This window comes from Simochromis diagramma, unplaced genomic scaffold (assembly GCF_900408965.1).
Source record: "Simochromis diagramma unplaced genomic scaffold, fSimDia1.1 OVJJ01000302.1, whole genome shotgun sequence".
NCBI classification, from domain to species: Eukaryota; Metazoa; Chordata; class Actinopteri; order Cichliformes; family Cichlidae; genus Simochromis; species Simochromis diagramma.
In genome coordinates, this window is record NW_024386792.1 from 12,426,873 (window position 1) to 12,445,097 (window position 18,225).

The 18,225-nt window shown below is 40.6% G+C and overlaps 1 protein-coding gene across 2 annotated transcripts; it reads left to right on the plus strand.

The window, feature by feature from the left end:
• The first annotated feature begins 8,029 nt into the window (after positions 1 to 8,029).
• lyl1 (LYL1 basic helix-loop-helix family member) lies at positions 8,030 to 15,511 on the plus strand. 2 transcript variants are annotated; one of them, XM_040024575.1, is made up of 5 exons: positions 8,031 to 8,370; positions 8,470 to 8,634; positions 10,395 to 11,250; positions 13,009 to 13,106; positions 13,601 to 15,511. In XM_040024575.1, the coding sequence occupies exons 3-5, from the start codon at positions 10,487 to 10,489 to the stop codon at positions 14,143 to 14,145; spliced, it is 1,407 nt and encodes a 468-aa protein (XP_039880509.1). In that variant the 5' UTR covers positions 8,031 to 8,370; positions 8,470 to 8,634; positions 10,395 to 10,486; the 3' UTR covers positions 14,146 to 15,511. The 2 variants fall into 2 exon arrangements, with proteins under 2 accessions (XP_039880510.1, XP_039880509.1); XM_040024576.1 differs by having other exon boundaries at positions 8,030 to 8,634; positions 9,639 to 11,250.
• Positions 15,512 to 18,225: the final 2,714 nt, after the last annotated feature.

Below are 18,225 nucleotides of genomic sequence, written 5' to 3' on the forward strand. Positions count from 1 at the left end.
GAGAAAAGGGTAATCGAATAGAGTGAACCATAGACTGTATAAAAGATAGGACCATTGCAACTTTACTGCAGCACTTCACCCTTTCACATAGTCCCAGCTCTTCTCTGTCATGTTTTATGGTGCTGCAAATGTCTTCAGTTGGTGAAAGGTCTGGGCTGCTGGTGTCTTGTTGTGCTTGCTATGCATCCCTGACTCGTTTCTTCTTTCTGCATCAAGTAAGGAATGTAGTGAAAGTTCCCAAGAGGTTAAAAACACCACTGAAAAAATGCCATCAGACCTGAGTTGGGACACTTGGATTATGGAGCTTCTGGACCAAGAGAGTGGATGGGAGCATGTGTTTAACAAGTAAGAGTATAACGTCCCCCAAAATGTCCCTAACTAACAAAAACATGAGAAAAGGGTAATCAAATAAAAAGGCAGTCCACCCTTACATGCTCCTGTATAAAGAAACAGGTAACACAAAGCCTGCTGGTTGAGGTCCATGGCGGTGTCATCTTATATGTTGTCTCCAGGTCATTAGCCAATCTGTATGGTCCGTCCCATGGATGCACCAATCAAGGAAAGGCACCTGCACACTCAGATTTACATATGAGACAACATTACAACAACAGTCGTAACATTAACTAAAAATGTTTTTTACCATCTCGTTTTAACTTCTGGTTTAGCTTCAGCTAACTAAAACTAAATGGACCTTGGAAATAATCACATCTTAATAGAGTGAACCATAGACTGTATAAAAGATAGCACCATTGCAACTTTACTGCAGCACTTCACCCTTTCACATAGTCCCAGCTCTTCTCTGTCATGTTTTATGGTGCTGCAAATGTCTTCACTTGGTGAAAGGTCTGGACTGCTGGCAGGCCAGTTCAGCACCCAAAATCTTACAATGCTTAGCAAGAAGGCGAAATAAGCCTTGTGAAAATGAAAAAGCTGTGTGTAAGACTGATTCAGTTCTGACCAATACTGTAGGTCATTATCACAGGTGTCTGATGCAGTTATATCACATAATGAGTAAATCATATTGACAAATACAGGGGCGAAAGGCATAAACATCTACAGTTAATGTGTCAGAGTAATGGAGGTGTTTCCCCAATGGCTGCTCACACTCTGTGCTTAAAAAGCAGCACAGAGTATGTGCAAAACTGCACCCTTTCTCCAATACAAACAACCAAGTCCAGAGTGTGAGAGCTCCAAACAGGAAGACATATATTTTGAATTAGTGGTGAAAAGTGAGGGAGAAAGTGGAAAAGTGATGCTGTGTTTCCTATTTTTGCAGGATGGGGGTTGACAACAGGGCTGAGTCCCTCCGTCACGCTGTGAACACACCAGTGGAATTTAGACACCGGCAGTGCTGATGATGAGAAATATGAGAGAGGAAGACACAATACGCTGTTGTTCCACACATCACGATCCAAAGGACACACGCACTCAGACACAGACACACGCACCGTACGTGTGCCGAGTGGCAATCGCAACCTCGGCCGTCCACATATGCTCATTTAGACACATACAGTTTTGGCACCGAGGCCCAGAGAATCAAACAGAAACTCATCCATTCATATATACACACACTTACAAAGGCTATTGTCAGAGCTCATCTCGTGTAGAAATATTTGTAATTCTGTTGCCAAAAGTGGAAGTGGATGTGAGCTGGCTGTTTGAAAAGCCGCAGTGCTCTCATAAAGTTCCGCACGTAATGACGCCTTAGAGTCAAAGGTCAGCGGGCGGCCTCAGGGTCAAATGAGTCAGACGGGTCCACACAGCGAGTGTCGCTGGACCGTCTTTCCACTGTGTCACCTCATCTCAAGCTCGTCTTTCCTGAATGTCACAAAACCGATTTTAAAGTCTGGAAAAAAACGTCTAAATAGGCTCAACGATGCATGCTCACAGACACTTAATACAACTATACTTAGTTACAGGTTTCATGCTGCAACATCTACTGGGTTTTTATTTTTCTAGCCATGTTTGCAAAAGCATCATAATGATTAGTCTTCATTCCTTTAGTTCAGAAATATAAAACGTCCATCCAGACTTTAGAGGAGACAAACAGAAAAGTGTTATTAACAGATTTTGTCCAATTAACTGCACTGATTGGTCAGATATTTGCCTTGTTATGCTCAGAATAACCTATTGACTGAACTTATTCACTGAAGTTATTTATTTCCATGGAAATATTGAAAAACATGGTATTGATTTGAACAGCAGCATAATCATGTAATGAAACACTGTCGCAGGCTTCCTTGATTTAAGCACCTCGCATGAAAACACAGCCCTGTTTGTGCGCTGTTGATGTGGAATGTACAGTACGTGTGCAATCAAGGAAACTATTGATTGAGACCATTATGCTCTGATTAGGTGGCCGACCACGCTCTCCCCCTGGGGTGGGGGAGTCAAAGACTGGAGACAATAAAGGAACATTTCTCCCACGATCCCTGTGACTTCTTATTTTTCTTTTATGAGATTGTGTTGTTGTAGCATATACTCTATATGTGTGACACCCTTCTTTACCCTCACACCTGTGGCAGATATTTCTTGTTTGAAAAATCCCTCAGCAAAAACACTAATTTACCCCATTGCCCAACTCTGTACCCCAACTCCCTCCACCACTAAAGCCCCCCCCCCCCCTTTTTTTTTTTTCTCTGCCAAACCAGGAAGCATGCACAGGAAACAGCTGTCCCTCACGTCCGCCTGCTTGCTTGTGGCCAGGTGCATCCTGGGAACGGAGCGATGTGTGACCGTCGACATGTGGCTGACACTGTACAAGGTGCCGTTACTGTAATCAGAATCACCATGAACTTTATACAGATAGGAGAGAAAAACGAGACTCCTCACTGATCTAATTTCTAAGGTTATGTTGTGCTTTTGAACGAGCAACAGTTTCACAGAGCATCACTGCAACCGATTTAGGATGAGTTTTGATCAGATTTTTTGATCTGTATTAGATTAGACGCACGAGGGAAACTAATCTCACGAATGACTGCGTTTCCAAAAATTAAAGGGGAACTCCACTGATTTTACCGTCTGTTTAAAGGTGTATTTCAAGCCTCCAGTCGCTTCACATGGACAAGCGTGAAATCTGATAACTTGTCTGATAAAAGGTGTGACTTGAGTCAGTTATTTTACAAGTAGACCGAAAATGAAAAATCAAAGTCCAGAGCTTATCAAATCTCTGTAGACCACCCATCATTAAAATGGATCATACATGCTGAGGTTTAACTACCTCTGCAGTGATTTCTAAATCTATGTCGAATTCTGTCATTCATTATAAAATGAATTAAAATGAAATGAAAATAAAACTACTGCTATAATTTAATAATGGCTGTTTTTCCAAAACTCAGAGCCCTCTTGTGGGCTGTAAAGGTACTGCTGAATAAAATAAAATATTTTTAACTAGGCTTCAAATTGCCATAAAATAAATGTTTGCAGTTAATTTAAAAAGCCATTATATTTAATTTAGTTATAATGTATCTGCCTGCTTATTTTGTCAAATAGTACAAGTCCATGCTGTTTTGTTTGGTCCTTGATTTTAGCCTGTTGCTCGGCAACATGATGACATCAGGATATAGCATGCATAATTTAAGTTTTGTGGCTTTAAAAAATATATTATTTTACTGTCCTGAAATTAAAATGATACAATTTACAAGGTGCTATTCTTCAGAAGAAAATTATCCTGTTTTTGATCTTTTTCATCTACAATGGTGTTATCTTCTAATGTTTGTTCATGTTTACAGAATTGAAATCCTTTCCTATTTTTCCTGTAGCTTGATCCCTCCAATACTTAAGGTTGAGTCCTGATGGAGATGATCAGGTGTACACCGTGCTATGTGGGGGGAAGAGATCAGGTTCAAGGCTGGCAATGCAACCCCATCCTCCTCCTTTGTGCTCAATATCTAACTAAACTAAAACCCTCCTTGCTGTGTCCTGTGGCTGGATGGCCTGTCTCCAGGACAATCAGGAAAAATAAACACAGTCGACATCTGTCGCGGAGCAGGGGGAGAAGACAGGCGTCTGTCCCGACCAGCGCTCACAGCATTGTTTGTCACTTTCTCCATGAAATGCACTGCGAATATTGCCTCAAACAATTAGGTTCCAGTGATCCCTATCACCGGGTACACAATAGTGTTTACATGACGCGGAGGAAATGTGGCCATGGAGCCCACTTTGGGGAGTGTGTATGCGTTTTCTGATTTATGTGCATGTGCTCACTGTAAGTTCTCCAAGTTTATTTTAATCTGATAATGGGAAATACATGAACATTATCACAGATGATAGATAGATGTCTGTCAAATTAAAAGCAGTAATGACATATTTCAAGGCAGAAAATAAGGAAAATAATATTTACTGTGCTGCTAGAAGTAACTTCATAGTCACAAGGCCACACACACACACACACGCACACACACGCGCACACACGCACACACACACACTTCTAAAGGCATGTTACACCAGGCAAAGGCACAGTAAAATTCATCTCTGAGAAAAATCAATTCTGGAGAGACTCACCCGCAGGGCTAGGTGGTGAAGCACTCTACCAGGCAAGCTAGGATATGTGCTTCTCTAACTGCACTAATGAGTCACAATAGCTTTGAGCCTGTTTCTGTTTTCTGGCATATTATTCTCAAGATCCACGAAGGCCTAATAAAAAGGGGTTAAAAAAGTGATCTTGCTTGTTTGTTGGGTTGAAAAGAACAGACTGTACTGCAGTTTATTCCAAACATGTACATACATTCACTGGCCACTTTATGGGGTACACCTGTTTATCTCCATGTAAACACAAATATCTAATCAGCCAACCACATGGCAGCAACTCAATGCATTTGGGCATGTAGATGACCTGATAAGGTTCAAACTGAACATCAGTTTGGGAAGAAAGGTGATTTAAGTGACTCTGAATGTGGCATGTTTGTCGCTCAGATCTGATCTGAGTATTTGAGAAACCTCTGATTTATTTGGATTTTCCCAAACATCCATCTCTAGAGTTTACAGAGACTGGCCACTCCTGTTAGCCAAGTACAGGAAACTGAGCATGCTGAGGCTTCATGCGGTATCACCAAACGTGGACAAAAGAAGACTGGAAAAACATGGCCTGGTCATAATTTGGCACAAACACCTTGTAGCAACAGTTCAAGGTGTTAGTAGTGGTGTAATGGCGTGTAGGATATCTTCATGTACCAACTCAGCTTTTTCTAAACACCACATGCCACACCCTTAATGACTAATGTTCTGAAGCCAAAGGGGGTCCAACCCAGTACTAGCAAGGTATACCTAATAAAGTATACGTATACTGTATATGTGCTTTATACCAGTGTAGCAATGCACACCTCCTATCTGAAAACTCTTTTGTGTTCATCATGATGATGACAGTGGCCTCATTTCTCCTTAAAGGTCGGCTTTGTTTAAATGGCTTGTTGTGTTCAACTGCCCGTACCAATTTATAAAAACATTTCTTACAAATGACCAGCATAGAAAACGAAATAACTAAAAATAATAAATAAATAAGTGAATAAATAAATACATTAAATAAAATGTTAAAAATAATAACAGATGGATCTAGATTTTGGCAGTTTTGAATGCTGCTGATGGGGCCTATTTTCTACTGGATCCAAAGCTTTTCGTTTAAAACATTTTCATTTTCAACTCTTTGCCCAGATGAGATCAGTGTTTCTGCAGGTGCATTCACACACACACACATACACACACACACACACACACACACACACACACACACACACACACACACAGAGAGAGAGACAGAGGTTCCCCTATTGATGCTCTTTTTATTGAGCGGGGTATTTTAAGGTAGCCAGGAGGAGGGTGTGACAGGCACCGCGCTGAGATTAAAACAATCATCTCTTGATTTCTTCCTCACTCAAGGGAAAAGCGGAAGCTGGCTGTTATCGTTTGTTTCTATAATTATTCCCCATTTACAGTTTGAGTGTTCACATGGGGCTTTAAATAAGACAGTCTGGTCCCGAGAAAACTGTGACTGTCTGAGAAGGGTTTTACCTGAAGAAGGGGAAATCCGAACTGTAAAATGATTCGTTACTCACTATGTGACACAGTGTTGTATCATATACAAATTTCTCTTACTTTTATGTAAAGTGCCTTTTATCCAGACTTGAAGCGTACTTTCACTGCAGTAAATAAATGAGTAAATTAATGTAAAGACATGGTAACACATGGGGATATAAAACTTTCATGTTTATCTATCCATTTCTAACCTTTTAACTTTTTAATTTAGAATTTTCTCATTTCTAAACCCGCCCCACGCCCTCTCGTTCCAACTTCTTTTACCCTTTTACCCGTCCCGACTTTTAAAATTTCTAAACACGACAATCAGTCAAAAAGCGAAACTATGCGCATTATCATTTGTTTGTATCTTATTTTAAAATAATCTCTAAATGAAGCGGAAGCAAAGTGAACATCTTTAATGAACCAAAACGTTATTAACAATACAACTGTGTGACAGGAACACATACTGTAAAGCACAGGAAAAAGCTAATCCCAAAGGATTTCTGTCTGTCCCCCGTGTAGCTTTTTATATGTTACACGCAAATTTATGCAGCATCTGCAGGCGCAACGGTGCCACCGCGTTATTCTAGCACACAGAGAGTGATCAACTGGAACCACAGCTGTGGAAGCAAAAAAGTGTGACGACCAGGACCAGCAGACGACACCGTCTGTACTCTGATTCTATAGGCCTATTGTTCGTTTGACATATTCACATGCAGCAGTTGCTTATAGCAATGACGACGATGATGTTTAAGGTGATTACGGTGAAAAGGAAAAAAAAATACAACTAATAAAATGATGATGATGAAGGTGGTGACAGATTTGCTGAGCAGTTGTTCAGCAAACACTTTTCCTTCCCAGGACCTTGAAGGTCAGGTAACTGTAAAGCCTTTATAATGTTTGTGTTTCAGTCTGTCTAAGAAGGAAATGACTGAGGCAATGTAAAAGAAGTGCTGACCCTGAGGTTGAAAGAGAGAGAGGGAGTTTGGGCAGAATTGGACGGGAATGGACAAGCGAAGAGGAGAAAGGGTGAGAGACAAATTGAGGAAGGAAGTTTGGGAGCTCTTGGAGAGGAAAATTGCCGTGATGATGACTTATCTATCGGTCGGCGGCGGCACAGGTGTGCTCTGATGTCATAGTAAAAACAACACAGACCAAAAATCTCAGAGCATTTGTGTAGGTAACATCTATACCAGTGAAGATTAAGGTGATTAACAATGTTTTTCAGCACCCTGTCAATTATTTTGCCATGTACTCTGTTGTCGAGCCAAGATAATCGTGAAAGCCTTATTCAAACATATGACACATTCAAAGTATATACAACCAACTTTGAAGAGATGACCTTTCTAATGATCACTGCTTGACCTTTGATCGTAGTGAGACATTTATCTTTTTCAACTGAAATAAGTTGTTAATTTCAGATACCCGTTTGTTTAATTTCCTCATTCAGTCATTCAAATGTGGTCTAAATCCAGCAAACAGAACTTGTTTGTCTGCTCTAAACGCCCATCATTTGAGGGCTTTTGTGCTAATCAGAATGTGACAACGAGCTTTAAGGGCTGATATTTTAAACAAAGATATCCCAAGTGGCCATGCTGTGCATGCATGCGATGTATGTGTGCGTTAAAACACACAGGCATATTTGTGAAAGCACGTGCATGAATGAGCAGCAGCCACATTGTCTCTTTAATATATTGTTATATAAGTGCAGCTGCAAATATTTTCTTGGAAATGATCCAGATCCCTTCAAAGTTTGGGACTGACCAGTCCAGTGCTGTGTGTATGTGTGCGTACATGCATGTAGGCGTGAACCTGCTGATTCGTGTGTGTGTGTGTGTGTGTGCTGGTATTGGTGGTGGAGGAAGAGGGGTGGTGAAGGTTCCTTATCTACAGGCCACAGGCAGCTTTTGAGGCTCTTATCAGCAGCCACCATATTGTACTAGCACATCCTCTTGTCCAGCAGGGAGCGGAAAACTCTCCTTGCAACACGGTTCCCTCTCTCTCTCTCTCTCTCACTCTCTCCCCTCCTCTCCCACCCCCCACCCCCCTTCTCTCACTCTCTCTCCCACCTCACATTTGCCAGTACCAGAACTCTGGCAACCAGCGACAGCATTGTGTCTTCTTGGCGAAGAGATTGAGCGAGGGAAAGGACAGGCAAGACGGTGAAAGATAGAGAAAGACAGACAGAGAGAGGGAGAGAGACGAGATTGACATATGGACAGGGGGTGATGGCGGAGACCCGCACCTTCCATCTCCACGTTTTGAGTGTGTCTTCGTTCAAAGGAGCAACTTCCAATCAAAAAAACCCATACATCTACGTTTCCCAGTCGCTTGGCCTCGCTCTGACTTCTTCTCTTTGTAAATGTTTTTTTCTTTGAATATTTATAATTATTTATAAATGTTTAAGAATATGAGCAGTGGTATCAGACAGCGTGGCTCCAATTCTGACCTCATAAGTTGACAGACAGACGCTGACAGGCTGCAGTGGAGTGTGAGCGACTTAAAGGAGGAGGGAGAGGACGCTAAACACTGAGCAGATACATGTGCGTTCTCCGATCACTCGAACTCTGAGGGATTTTGTACGCCATACTCACGAGCCACAGTGGATGTCATAATGTATATGTAAGTATTAAAGGTTACCTATTGTCTTACTTATTGTTCAAATTGTACGCAAATAGTTTGCAGGAAGTAATGCTTATTTAAATACTAGTAATAATAGCACAATACACATACATGATGTCCAATACATCATGTATCTATTCATTAAAAAATATTAATAATGTATTATATTTCTATTATTGACAATATATTCTAGTTAACTGTTTGAAAAACATAGGATTTCTGATTTCTGTCCTAATTTAAATTATAACATTTTACCCCCAGTTATCTATTTATTTATGTAAAAATATAATACACTCTGTTTGGCTACTCGAGCAATATAGGAAAATAACAAGTGGCCTTACCAGAAAGAAAGATATTGAACAAAAATTTTAAAAAAAAACTTTAAGAGTTAATAACATTTTTGTCACAATTGTAAATTGAACCAAAAAAACGAGGGGACTTCTGAAAGCATTGCTTTGTGTCTTTCACTACAAAAACGAATCCTCTTTAAAACGTGTGCTTCAAAAGTAAACATGCTGGGCCTTACATTTAAAAATCAATACAATGGTTAACAAACTGCTGGGGATATGCTGCAAAAAATATATATTTATAAAGAATTAGCTGCAAATGTCATTCCTACACATCACTGCGAAAGACGGAACTGTCCAAAATAAAGTCATGACCACCAGAAAAGAAAACAGGAACAATTGCGATTGCAAAACCTGAAAAATCATGAGCTGTAAGCTTTGCAAGACAGACTAACGAGCAGCAATTTGTAAAGTACAAGAATGAATTTACTCCATATGTCAACATTTTAAAATTGCATCAAACTTCTAAATTTACAATTGAAATAAATTTCTGATGAACTGAATCCAGATTTTAAGCCATGCATCAGCTTATCAGAAACTGTTGCACTGCACGTGTGCAAACTGACCTTTAAGCACATTTTCATATCTTATAGTCTTTGCTAAACATACATCAAATATATATCCTGAGTCCATTTTTCCCTTTGTTTTGTTCAACAGACTCTTTGATATCAATCCAATCGTCAGCGTTCTGGGACTTTTGGGGTCCGTAAAAGGATTTTGACTCATATCCTCAAAATACATGTGGACAGACAGATAGACGGATAGACTTATTAAGAGAAGCCACTAGAGACTCGTTCAAAACCAAAAAAGAATTTGCTACTCGGGATGTACAGTAAAAAAAAAAAAAAACAACACAAAAAAACCCAGACTTCCCCATCACATCAAACTGCAAGAGTCACCTCCTTTATATGCTGGAGCCAGAGACTTAATCACAGCATTAGCCCCTTATTTAAGTTTACAAATTCTATCCAACTACGTTTAATTTAAATTGAACATGGAAATTAATTAACTTGCTTTACTGGAACATTGTGCAATATTCTGTTACATTATATTACAGTTGTGCAACAGCCATCAGAGGCAGCAGTCATGAGTAATAAGGCTGTACGAAAACCTCCAAAGTGTGTAACAGCAGGTGTCACTGTGAAGATTCATGAAATAATTAATATTGTAAAATCTAAATAAAACTGAACTGATGTTAAAAGACTTGTATGCTGAGAAATAAGGACAATTCATGCATGTATGTTTAATATGCTAAAATATTGAAAAATCTGTAGAAAAGTAGAACAAAGGAAAAGTAAATAAAGGGTTAAAAGACTCATACAATTGGCCAGGAGAAATTTTTAAGGCCCTGTAGGACTAGCTGCGTGTGCCGGAATATAAACACATTAGTGACTCTCGTGTAAAACACCACAGGGACGAGACACAGACTTGCAGCACGCACGCTGGGCAGCTGAGAAGAGCGACACCTTGACAGTGACGGAGTTTCCTTCAGAGACTTCACCACCATGATGGAGAAGCTGAACTCCACTGGCCCGCCTGCCTCACCCCACGACATACCTCGCCCCTCCTCCTCTTCTTCATCCTCTGCCTCCTCACCATCGTGTGCATCCATGGAGCATAGCAGCCCTCTCTACAGCCAGCAGTCAGCATCCTTGGATGCAATCGGCAGCCCACAACCCACTAACAAGACAGGGCACAAGGGACACACGGATGTCCCTACTCCTGGCTCGACACAAGCCCTCATCACCCCAAACACAGTGTTAACCAATCACCAAGCAGATACAACTGCTGCACCTGAGCCCATTGCCATGGAAACGGAGGAAGAAGAGGACGAGGAAAAACTAGGGGGGCCAAAGAGCACCACTGCTCCTGCTGCTTCAGCCAATGGGTCCCCAACTCTTTCCTCGCCACCTCCACTCCTCCCGGCACCAGCAAAGACTTCCCCGTGCCCTCTTCCCCCTCCAACCTCCACAGCTGCCTTCCCTTCATCCTCATCATCCTCTCCTCTTCCTCCTCACATTCCAGTTATCAGCCTTGGCCACAGCAAGCCCCCACTGCCACTCCCAAATACCCCTTTGACTGCCCTCCACCCAATTCCCAATCTCCTACATGGGCCACATGGAGACATTCGCCGCGGCCATTTGAACTGTTTACCTGTGGTCAGCCCCGGAGCTTCTGGATCTACTGGAGGTCCCGTAGGTCCCACAGCTGCTTCTTCAGGGCCCCTGTTGCCTCATCAGTACCTGCCTGGTCACCCCTTCTTCACTAGGTGAGATTATACAAATTTGAATTCATTCATACACAGTGTGAGTCACTTAGACTGCTCTTGTTTCAAGAAGTTATGAGTGCTGCTACACCATGAATAAAGTGAGTCTGGATCTTTATGCAGATTAGTATATGATATTTTTGGGGGAACATCTGGATCATGTCTCCCAATTTTCCTTTTTCAATTTGACACTAATTTCTGAAGATAGACTGCAATTATGCAACCAAAGAAACCTTTCAATTCAAAAATTCCTGTATCTACTCCAAACGTTGAGCAGGATTATGTTGGTTGTTTGTTGTTGTTGTTTTGTTTTTTTTAAAGAAAAGAATCCTTTAAATTACTTTTGGAGTAATCCAAACATTAGACAAGGCCCTACTTTTGACTTCAAATTAATATATTTGAAGGCTAAAGCAAGTAAAGCTAAAGTATCCACAACAAAAAAAAGATTGATGCAAGGTAAAAACAAAAAAAAAAAGAAGAAAAATGCATATTTGTAATGCTACCTTTTATCTGCTCGATTAAAAACTGCAACATTTGCTGACAGTACGGTTAAAATGATCAGTGCAGTGCATGAATATGTTTATTGAATGAATTTGTTTCATTGGAAGCAAATAATTCTAGAGGTAAAATGAAAAAGTTATAAATTATATAAAATAACCATCGCATAAATTGGAACATTATGTAAAATAAAGTATCGCACACTCATTGACTTCCTTTCGAAAAAGCCTGCAAACAGATGCGGACAACTAAACTATAAAACTAACTACAGTACAGCTTCCTGACATGCTGCTAATCGAGGATGATGCCACTTTTCTCGCTGCAATGCCAAGTTTCAGATAAAACCTCAACTGCTCGGATTTCTCGACTTCCCATCATGATTAATAGCCGCTGTGCTGCGCTGTTATGTGAAAATGACAGCAGGATGTGTGCTGTTTTGAAGGGACCTCACATTTCTCACGCTAAATTTACCCAGCAGACCTTTTGGTTACCGAACACAAATTGAATCAGTGAATGTTTTTTTTTCTTTATGTGTGTGTGTGTGTGTGTGTGTGTGTGCGCGCATTTAGCAGCCAAGTAAAAAACCTTTACTTGAATATACCACTTTTCTAAACTATATATCCAGTTTTAATTACAGCTAATTTTAATCCTTAAACTGACAAAAGGAAGCAAACCAGAACTCTTAAAGCTCTTTTCGGGCCCGAGCAACTGGCAGCTCTTCTTTTACTCCTGTGAAGAAAGGCATTAATTTGCAGTCTTTATCAAAGCCCTCCTACTGTTCCTCTATTCTCTACTCCAAACGGCATTTTCTACACAGTTTTCTCACAGAAGAGTGGAAAAAGTGGGACTTTTTTTGCACAGTGGATATATCTGTGGCTTCCCCATCTGTCATGGAGGTCTGGGAATAAGCTTCTCTCCCCTTTCCTCTCTGGTTTGTTTGTAGCAGGAAGCATTGATCTATTTCATCCCCCCTGAAGTAGAATCAGCTAGTAACCAAGCTTAATGAGATTGGGTTAAAACTCTGCATGCACACTCAATCAACGCCACCACTCACATTCACACCTCCATTAATGGCTTCCACCATGTTCCTGCTTTCTTTAGCCACTCTTTATGATTTCTCCCTATTCAGTTGCTATAGGAAGGAGGACGAAATGCCAAAACAACCTTATATGTGTCTTGTTTTTATTTATATGTAGCTTATTTTTACTTGTTTGACTGTAAATACGATCCCACAAATGATTCACATAGTGTTTGTGTTTCTAGTTCGTACCTGGGTTCTTCAGGAGGAAGCTATGGTGTCATCAGCAACAACCGCATCAAGAGGAGACCCTCCTCGCACTTTGAGATGGAGATGAATGAATGTGAGTTTCTGTGTGTACATCCGACACTATTATGGAGATAATTATTGTTTGAATGTTTTGAACTGTAATTTGGGGAAATTGATGTCCACATTTTGGAGATGAAGGCATATATTTAAACTATTTAAAGAGTATGTGGCAATGTTATGTACTTTTTTTCACTGCCATCACATCCTGTGAGAAAAACATACTTCCACAATTTGCTAGTCCATCTCTCAGTGCTTTTCTATATCCTGCCATGGGTATAGGAATATACCCCTGGCACCACATGCCACTTTTTTTGGAACTGAAAACCAGCTCATGGCCCAAAACCTCCTGCAGAGGAATCTAATCGTTAAAAATGGATCACAAATATTTAATATTCTTCCAAAGTCTAATTAATCCCCTCCCCCTTTTGTTATCAAAGTTATTTTTAAAAAAAAGTTGGTGATGATTTGAAGGATTTGTTAAAAAAAAAAACCTTTTGGACTAAATCTGTGTTTATGTGTGTTTAACAGGCCCTCCCCAAAAACTCGCCCGCCGCGTCTTCACCAACAGCCGTGAACGCTGGAGACAGCAGAACGTCAACGGGGCTTTCTCGGAGCTGAGGAAACTCATTCCCACGCACCCACCCGACAAGAAACTCAGCAAGAACGAAATCCTCCGCCTGGCCGTGAAGTACATCAACTTCCTGGTCACACTGCTCAATGACCAGGATCAAGACAAGAGCAGGGACTCGGCTGAGGATGATGTGGAGGATGAGAGCATGGCTCCTGGTTTGGCAGGAAAAAAACTGAACCCTCGTTTTCAGTGCGACACTCCGCCACCATCCCACTCTGCCCTGCCTGCGTCAGCCCGTCCCGCTTTGGCGTTAGCCCACAGAGACAGAGACTCAACTGACTCGATCAGTGCCCTGGTTAATTCCCCAGCAACGTCCAGTTGCTATGGAGACACAGACAGTGAAGAAAGCTTTGGTGCTAAGACCTCTGTGGTGACCCAAGGCATTCTGGGAAAGGTCAAGAGTCAGATAGGGATGGTGGCAGCATCGAATGATGAGCGGTGACACCAAAAGGCAGTAAACACTGGGAGTTTAAATGCCAGGCAGAGACGGAGATATCAAAAGTGTTTGATCAATTGCAGAAAGGTGTGAATAAGTTTTAAAAAAAAAGAGGGATTTTTTAAAATGAATTTTGCAGGTTTGAGAGCTTCTTTGTCTTTTCTGGCAATGTTGATTGTGAAGCTGTCATTTAGTGAAACACCAAACTGTGCTTTGAGGAAGGCTGAGACATGAAACTTAACAGAACACTCAAACCAGCTTCATATCCAAATATGGTAACAATGATCCTTTAATAAACATTATACAACTAAAACAGTAGAAGAAGAAAGACACAAAACAGGGCCCTGATTACACGTGCTTATAAAGGTAATCCGGGGAATTTAAAATCTTCTTAGCAAATGGATAAAAATGGAAGATCTGTCAGAAAAAAACATGAAAATCAAATATTTTGTCAGTCTCTGAAGTTTACGTGTAAATAATCAGCCTTGCCTCAGTGCAGTTACGGTAACTTAAGAGTGCCTGCAGAGAAATGCATTGCATGCAGTGGTGATTTGACGTTGCCGTTTCTTAATGTCCTCGCTGCTCTAATTGTCTGAAAAGCAGGGCCGATGGTTCCGCCCTGACATTGTGACACACTTGTAAGAGACAGAAATAAAGTGTGTTTTAGTTTGCTGTTCCTTATTTGACATCCTCTTACTGCGCTCCAAAGACTGCTCTATGTCAGCACGATTTCTCAACACATTCAAATGTTTTGCCGCTCTCGGTTTAGCATACTTGTGTATGCTCAAACTGACCAGTAAGTAGCATAAAATGAATACAATGACCAAACTGCTAGATTATGAGATTAAAATGGTTTATGGTGATTGGAAGTTCGCTTCTTTTAACTTTATTTTGAAAAATCTGCACGTAAGTCATGTGTCCTTCTGTTTGTCCATAACAAAGCTGTCAGTGCGAGTAGCCAAAGCACAACTCCATGCTGTTTACGTGTGCTGTTCACCAGAATGACAGATGACTGACAATAGTGTTTCAGCATGGAAGCCATAAACAACACAAGTCAAAAAATAAAACTAGTGAGTGACGTGACACCGAGAACATGGATCTACAGTTGCCCTGCCATTCCTGTAGCAAGTCCAGCAAACCGAAAAACAAATGTTTTCCACAAGGCAATGAAGTTTTCCCAAGAAGCAGACTTTAAAGCGTTTTTATACTGGTGGAGGATTTACAGATGAATGCCCAGTCTGACAATACAATACAACATTATAGGTACAATTTGTGATCACAAGCAAATTTGTGGTGAATTAAAATGAAGACAGTGTGTGCATGTATGTGCGTTATATGTTGAAGAACAAGGGAAAAAAAACTGTGAAGGCAACAATTTTTTCGTGTGTGGTTGTGTTTGCGGAAAGTCAGGGTGGATGTGGGATGCGGTTGAAGATGGGGTTCAGAATGGTGGAGGAAAGTGAAAAGTGTTCGGGAGGGAGGGGGCTTGCAGCTGTTGCCGTGGTGCGGGTGTCTGTCTATCAATTGGCCAGGAAACGCTTACAGTTAGTGCTGTCTCATTTACGGCCAACGAGTTTCCTGGAGTTTGGGTGGTGGCGGTGTGACTGTACCATGTTTGATGGGTGTTTGGATGTGTGGGGTAGCAACCGCTGCATAGAAGAAGGGAAGATAGGAGGAGGAAAAGAAAGAGAAAACAGCCACCAGGGTGCCCTGGGAAGCCCTGTACACTTGGTTTCAGGATCATACAACAGGAAGAACTGCTTTCACAACATTGCTGTGACTGCATCTGCCCACTCTGCTGTGCTAAGCTGGGCCTTCTCCTCCCTGCTTCACTCTGAAACCTCAGAGAGATTACAGAGTGAAGCAGGGGTCATGCAAATTAAAGATAGTGTGTCACTTTGCAGTTGTAGAAATTGAATTATTCAAAAATTTTTGGATAACACACTAGATTTATTTGAATTGTTTAACAATATATGATTTATGGGTTAGACATTAACCCGTTTTATCTTGCAAGCTTGTCCCGATAAAAAAGCAAACTGTTGAAATGTATTATTACTATTGTTACTACTGTTATTTATTCAAAAATATTTTTATGGCTGCACAGTACAGTTCAGGAAATAAACCCTCAAAATTGTAATTCAAACTGCTGGGGTGTCAACCTTCTCGACTTCTGATACAGGAGGCCGCGCAGGGTGATGCTAGCCAGCCTGGGACTTAGAGATAATGCCAGTGCCTCCACCCTACCTCCTCCTCCCACCCTCAGTTGTGTCCCTCTTACGACCAGAAGCACACCCACTTACGTAAATAAATCCAATAAACGGAGTGAATTCTGCAAACTATAAACACAATTCCAAAAGATTTGGGGATGTGGCGTAAAATGTAAACAAAAAAAAATAGTGATTTGCAAATGTCATAAACACATATTCACAAGAGAACAGAAAACAGATCAAAAAAACTGAGATTTTACTATTTTGAGAAAAATATTATCTTATTTTAATCTCCACAACACATCCGAAAAAGCTGGGATGGGGCCACAAAAGGCTGGAAAATTAAGCATTCCTAAAAAGACACTGCTGGAGGAACACTGAAAATAGGACAGTTACATGAATGTGTATAAAAACACCATCTGTTTCTCAGAGTTTCTCAGAAGCAAAGATGGGCTCATGTTTACTAATCAGCAAAAAACTGCATCTACAAACAACAATTTCAGAAAAATGTTCATCAACATAAACTTGACTTTGGATCATCTACGCTACATGGAATCAAATGATTCTAAGAATCTGGAGAAATCTCTGTCAAGGCCAACAATTAATATTAGATGTCCATGACATTTGGGCTCTCAGGCAGCACTGCATTAAATACAGGCATGACTCTGTCATGGGCTCAAGAAGAGACACCATCGTCTTTGAGCGCAGTTCACTGTGCCATCCACAATGCAGCTTAGAGCTAAATCATGCAAAGGAGGAGACATATGCGAACATGATCTAGAAACACTGCCATCTTCTCTGGGCCAAAGCTCATTGAAAATAAACTGAGGCAAAGTGGAAAACTGATCTGTGGTTACACAAATCTTATTTTTAAATTCTTTTTGAGGATGCTACATCCTCAAGACCAAAGAGGAGAGGAACCATCTGGCTTGTTATCAGGCCTCAGTTCAACAGCCTGGATCTCTGATGGTATGGGGTTGCATTAGTGTGCACGGAAATGGCTGATTTCTAAAAGGTATATGTGGCTTTTAGAACAATATATGCTTCCATGCAGATGACATCTTTTTTCCAGGGAAGGCATCGCATATTTCAACAAGCTGCAACAGATGCATACAGCATCTGTTACAACAGCATGATTTACTAGGAGAGGCTGGGTGCTTTCACAAACACATTTGGCACATGATGAAACAAAAAATATGACAAAGAAGACACATGACTGCTGAGAAGCTAAAATTATATACAAGATAGGACTTGGACATTGCAGTTAAACCATTTGTTCTCTGCCTTCTGTTGTGAATAAATTTAGTTTAACATTTCCAAACTTTTTGTTTTTTTTATTTAAATCTTAAACTCTGTCCCTTTTTTGCAATAGGGTTCATAGTTCTAGCATACAATTTGATCTGTGTTAAGTCTTACACAGGTAAAATGCCTAAAATCATTTTACGGTCAATACCTCTGCTCTTCTGCATAGCTGCCTGTTTTTTCAAACTCTCCACCCCCAGCATCCACCTGTAGGCTACAGGGAGAAAAATATCACTTGTCAATTTATAAAAGCAGCAGGATGAACTCAAGCTAGATGCAAAGTAACTATACTCTGATGCTATAATAAATAATTACAAATGCAAAATCTCTGACTGAACTGAATTTGACACATTCATTACGGCCTAAACCTGAATGTGAGAAGTAATGTCATAATGTTTGTAGTCATGAAGCAGGTTTCGCTTGCTGAAAATACTGTCAAAGATTTCATAAACGTGAAACCAAATTCAGTATATAAAGGGTAAAAAGTGAAAAACTGTCTATTGTTGTTAAATCAAAAATGTTCTTAAAGAATTTTTCATGCTCTGTGGTTCAGCACCAAAAACACACAAAAATGCAA